Here is a 5,106-nt window from a genome sequence, read left to right as displayed (position 1 = left end):
GCTATTCATGAAAGATGATGGTTGAAGAAGGTATTGGAACAATTGGAGTTTGGCCATCTCGGTCTGGAGTTTCAGTATAGTGTGGTGATCTTGATCAATTGGAAACTGTTGCTGCAGATCAACATAGCCTCTGAGGTTAGAGGACAGAGACATCAGCTGAGATAAGCCGGTGAAGATATCGGTTCTTGGACGATGAGTCATTGGGTCTATACCCATGTGAATCAGCTTCTTCTTCAAATGAGTGTTCCAGAAATTCTTGATCTCGTTATCTGTTCTCCCAGGTAACTGGTTTGCAATCGTTGACCACCTTATAACATCATCATTCATAAGCAAAAGCGTATAAGATCATTTGGTACACAAAGTCTTTGACTTAAAAAATCAGAAGATCATAAATAATTACTTGTTTCCAAGAACTGAGTGAAGGTTCAAGATAGTCTGTTCCTCGTCCGGAGAAAATCTCCCTCGCTTGATGTCAGGTCTCAAGTAGTTCGTCCACCTTAGCCTACAACTCTTCCCACATCTGTTAAGACCTGCAAAGAGAGAATCACATGAGAAGCTTTAGTCTCATGATCACGCTTTTTAGAAAAAAAGAAAAAAAAAAAAAACACAAAGCAGTACCAGCGAGTTTGGGAAGGGCTCTCCAGCTACTATGACCATGTTCTTGGACATAGTTGACAAGTTTCTCATCTTCATCAGGAGTCCAGGGACCTTTCTTGAGACCAGAGTCATCACAGCTAGGAGATCTTCCCATGTTAGATGATCTTCTTTATCTAATCAACAACGGTCTCTCTCTCTTCTTTCTTCCTTCTGATCTATACTGTTATAATTGTCTCTGAGATTTGGTTGCTTGCCTCCTTCCTTCCTTCACAACCACTAACTGCTTCTTCTTCCAATTTATATTAAACCTAGCACCCTTTTCTCTTCATGTCCATTCACCACGTGCACCTTTCCTATTCGCCTACCAAAACAACCATGTCACTTTCACCTTTCAATTATAATATTTCTAATAATTTTTCTTTCTTTTTCTTTTATCCTCTCATATACGCATTCCCTATACCAGTGTGAAAAAATCATTCAATGTAAATTCTTCCTCTTGTCTTAAAGCAACATTGGTATCATCTCGGGAACAGCCGTCTCCAATGGACAAACACATACCATTCGATCTTTTATTTGTCCTTAATTGGGAAGCAGTTCATAAGTAGCCATCACTATATATGCCCTAGCACCAAACCCTGCATTTTGTCTAGGTGAATAACAACAAAATAGTTATTTATTGCTTTGGTCTCTTGATCAAAATCCAAAACTCTAGTCTAGGTTTTCTGCTCATACNAGTTAGTAGATGTTAGAAGGACTAATGTGACAACTCAAGTTCGAGGAACAATGGGTCACATTGCACCAGAATATCTATCCACAGGGAAGTCATCAGAGAGAACTGATGTTTTCGGGTATGGGNACACAGATCAACTAATACTAAAAGCAAGAAGGGTTTCATCATCTTTTTTTATGAAATCCATAAAAGATCTTCTCCGAGTAGGTGATCATGACGGAGGCGAAGGGCAATAAAGGCAATTTGACAGGAGGGCTAAACTGTTAGGTTGTATTATTTTAATCATTGGAATGACAAATGAAAAGAGAAAGGATTTGAAATATAAGTCAGCGCCAACAACACATGGCAACAAAAGGGAGGCCAAAGAAGACACATCTCCTCTGGCACGCAAAATTAGGTTTCCTCGCATCATCCATTTCCATGGCATATTAATTAATTCATATAGGTAGCTATATTTTATATTCTATTTTTCTACTTATCGATTGAAGCTACGATCAACCAATTCCATACCAAATGCAAGTAGTGAACCCTAAGAGCTTGTCTCTGAAAAATGAGAATGTTTCAAGAATATGAAAGTAAAAGATGCAAAGTGGGTTTGATATATGACCGTTTTAATATCTTGGTTGACACATCATGATAAAGTCTTTATATAGCAAAATTTAGGTAATACTTGCAGAGATTGTCAATCCCCAAAATTGCCTTTTCTAGGAAGAAAAGATACCAAATGAAGAAACTTGTAACAGCAGGGAAAAGCATACTAGTTATAGTTACAGTAAATATGATATTAATATGTAACAATTAACAAAGCAAAAGATTGTTTTCACAGCATAAGATTCCAATAAGGACATCAGCACGAAATGTTTAATATAGGATATATAAATCGTAACACCGGATAAAGTTGATTAACAGTCTAACCACATATAGCAAAGTAGTACAAATTGTGCAGGAGATCATCAGTACTAGTTATAATGGGTGAGGAACCACTTTCATATTCTAAAACACCATCCATAATTGTTTCCTAAGGCGCATTCAATGAAAATTCAGACAGCAATAGTAATGGACATTGGACACTTGGACAGACAAATAAGGATATCAAAGTAACAGGGGCAAGTTTTGGTATTATCAGAAGAAAAAACTTACTAATGATGATGGTGACAGGCTTGATGTGACAGATTTTGACCACTAGGGTGGAGCTGGTTAGGGGAGAGGTGGGTGCAGGAAATGATCTATATCTCCACCATCTTTGAAACCTATAAGACTTTCTACCTCCGCCTTAGTACTGCACCCAATGGCATATCTTGAGCTCTTGTCTTTTTCTTCTGTGTCTTCTATATAATGAAGATCACAGGTTCCGTGCAGAAAATTCAAATCGAACGACTTAATATCAAGAAAACAAAATCTAATTAAGAATTAGAGAAAAATCAAACAAGAAGATGTTTTACCAAATGAGGACATCAAATCTGTCAGTTTCTATAGGATATTTTAGTGCATTCAGTAACTGTAGGTGAAAATGAAATATGATACCCTGAACAGCTTTTGTATGGATTTGCATCACAATATTGTCATAGCAACTCATTTTTACCTTACCTGCAAGTATAAACATATACACATGAGGCTTGACAAACGAACAGTGCCTAGATAACCCAATCCGGATCTTCATGCGTGGTGTATATATATTCATTCCATGAAGAATCAAACTTATATCCTAGGGTTTATAGAATGGCTAAAAACGACGAATTTAAAAATGTGTTTAAAAAAACAAGAAAATTGTTACAAAAGTTTAATTAAAACTAGAAAAAGAGAGATTCGAATTGCTTGTTGAATTTGTTGAATTAGGGTTCCTCGCAGAGTGGACCACATTCATGAATGGAAGAAGCAGGTAAAGAAAATATTAAAAAAATTAAGGAAAGCACTATAGGTTCTTACAAAAGTATTAATTATGATATATATGATGTCACTGAAACCGTTCTTTTCCGCTAATGTTTTTTTTTCTTTTAAAAACAACTTGATTGTAAATTTCAGCTAAACAACTGAATTGCTTCTTCTCCTAAGTTTCAAACCAACGCATCTAAAAGCTCGGACTTTCTATGCTACAAATGAAATTATATTTAAGCATTCGCCTATTGTATATCAAGATGTGAAAATCATGACCCGGGATCATCTACAAGAACAAATTAAACTTATATATCTGCCAGTAATATATACTGAAGTACTCTTGGTACTTACAAAGCGAGATGAAATCAAGATGCTCGTGTTTCCCATCATCAGCATCATAAATTCCAACTAGTGACGAGAGTGGTGACTCTAAATCCAAGAAGAGAACAAATATGAGACACACGTGTAACAAACATATCACACACGCATGCATACGTATAATCTTCACCAGTGGCTTAATACAGAGAAATGGGGCCAGGAAATCTATTTGGTAATTTATTTTTTATCTGTAGTAATCAGATTATAATGGTTGTTACGTATAGCAAACGATTAGTTTTCTATGATAGTGGTCTAAAAGGCATTAATCTTTAAAACTCATGTATATATTATTCAATCCAGAAAGAGGAACAAGATATCACTGTTCAAAACCTTCTTGCTTACTCTTCATTTAGAATAGTAAATTAGCACATACTTTTCTCAACCGTTACGCCCAACATTGCTGGAACATCTGCTAGAAAAAAGCATCGTCACAAGAAACCTCGAGAACATGACAAATTCAAAAAAAAGAGGGAAAGAACAAGAATGTCACCATTAATTTATAAAGTCAGTCAAATATTATATGACCTAAATCGTGTGGTTTTAAGCGTTGTTTTTGTTAGCTATCAACCACTAAATGTCAGTTTAGGTGGCTGAGCTTCTTTTGTCGTGGACATTAATTGTTTTACAGCTCAAGACAGTGAAAGTCATGGATGCTAACGATGGAAGCATATGTTATCCAAGGGCTCTACAAATATATCACTTTGGATCCAATAATGGCATCTATCATTTAGTAAGATATATAACATGAAGAGAAATCATAACATGATCGAGTAAAGTTTCACTAAATGCAGAAAAGAAGAAAAACTATAGAGGAATGTGTATCTAATGCGTATTTTCCTTCAAAGACAAGAGAATCAATCTAGTTTTACTTAGTTACGACTTTAAAAGGTGCATGTAACCAGAAGTTTCCAACGAAATCTATACGAAGCAATGGGAAATGCAGTTGCAGCCTTGCAGGATTCAAAACCATCATAGACAATCTACCAAATGAAAAGAAAATATGAATTCACGATGTCATTGTTGATAAATTCCTTCACGAATAAGCAGGAACGTATATATTATGGAGTTGAGAAGATTTTGGGTACCAGGAATGTCGAAAGTATTGCATTTCTTTTCCATTTTTGTATGTGCATGTCTCCACGACCGACCCTGTATTCATATACTATCTGTGATTCGTCCTGCCATAAAAAAAACGTACATTTAGGATTGTTGATAATCTAAATAAAGCTCACTGCAATTATATATTAGAAGAGAATGAAGAGTGGTAAGTTTAAATTAAGTTTTGTTAGACCCAATCTAACAAAGCCCGAACGAACTGAAATCGCCATATAGAAAACCCATGAACTAAGAAGCAAAAAGCAGATCAACAAATAATGAGGCATTATATTTTGGTATCACACCTAAAAGAAAATTCTATAAGAGACGGTAAATAAACCTACCACTCTTCATAATAGTATATACGCATCATCTTTTCTTCGTACATCTGTTGTAATCGGTAAAATAATTATAAAAATGGTTAGAATTGA

The 5,106-nt window shown here is 35.4% G+C and overlaps 1 protein-coding gene across 1 annotated transcript in view; it reads right to left on the bottom strand.

Moving 5' to 3' along the window:
• Positions 1-5,094, bottom strand: part of LOC104737916 (transcription repressor MYB6-like) — a 5,604-nt gene extending 510 nt beyond the window's left edge. The window contains exons 1-8 of the mRNA XM_010458163.2: positions 5,020-5,094; positions 4,666-4,758; positions 3,923-3,989; positions 3,554-3,631; positions 2,468-2,914; positions 619-1,243; positions 401-530; positions 3-307 (exon numbers count right to left, since the gene is read on the bottom strand). Of these exons, the coding sequence (XP_010456465.1) occupies positions 3-307; positions 401-530; positions 619-751 (568 nt within the window). The 5' untranslated portion in view covers positions 752-1,243; positions 2,468-2,914; positions 3,554-3,631; ... (1 more) ...; positions 4,666-4,758; positions 5,020-5,094. The remainder of the gene's footprint in view (positions 1-2; positions 308-400; positions 531-618; positions 1,244-2,467; positions 2,915-3,553; positions 3,632-3,922; positions 3,990-4,665; positions 4,759-5,019) is intronic.

Source organism: Camelina sativa, chromosome 13 (assembly GCF_000633955.1).
Source record: "Camelina sativa cultivar DH55 chromosome 13, Cs, whole genome shotgun sequence".
NCBI classification, from domain to species: domain Eukaryota; kingdom Viridiplantae; phylum Streptophyta; class Magnoliopsida; order Brassicales; family Brassicaceae; genus Camelina; species Camelina sativa.
This window is presented reverse-complemented; position numbering and strand designations above follow the sequence as displayed.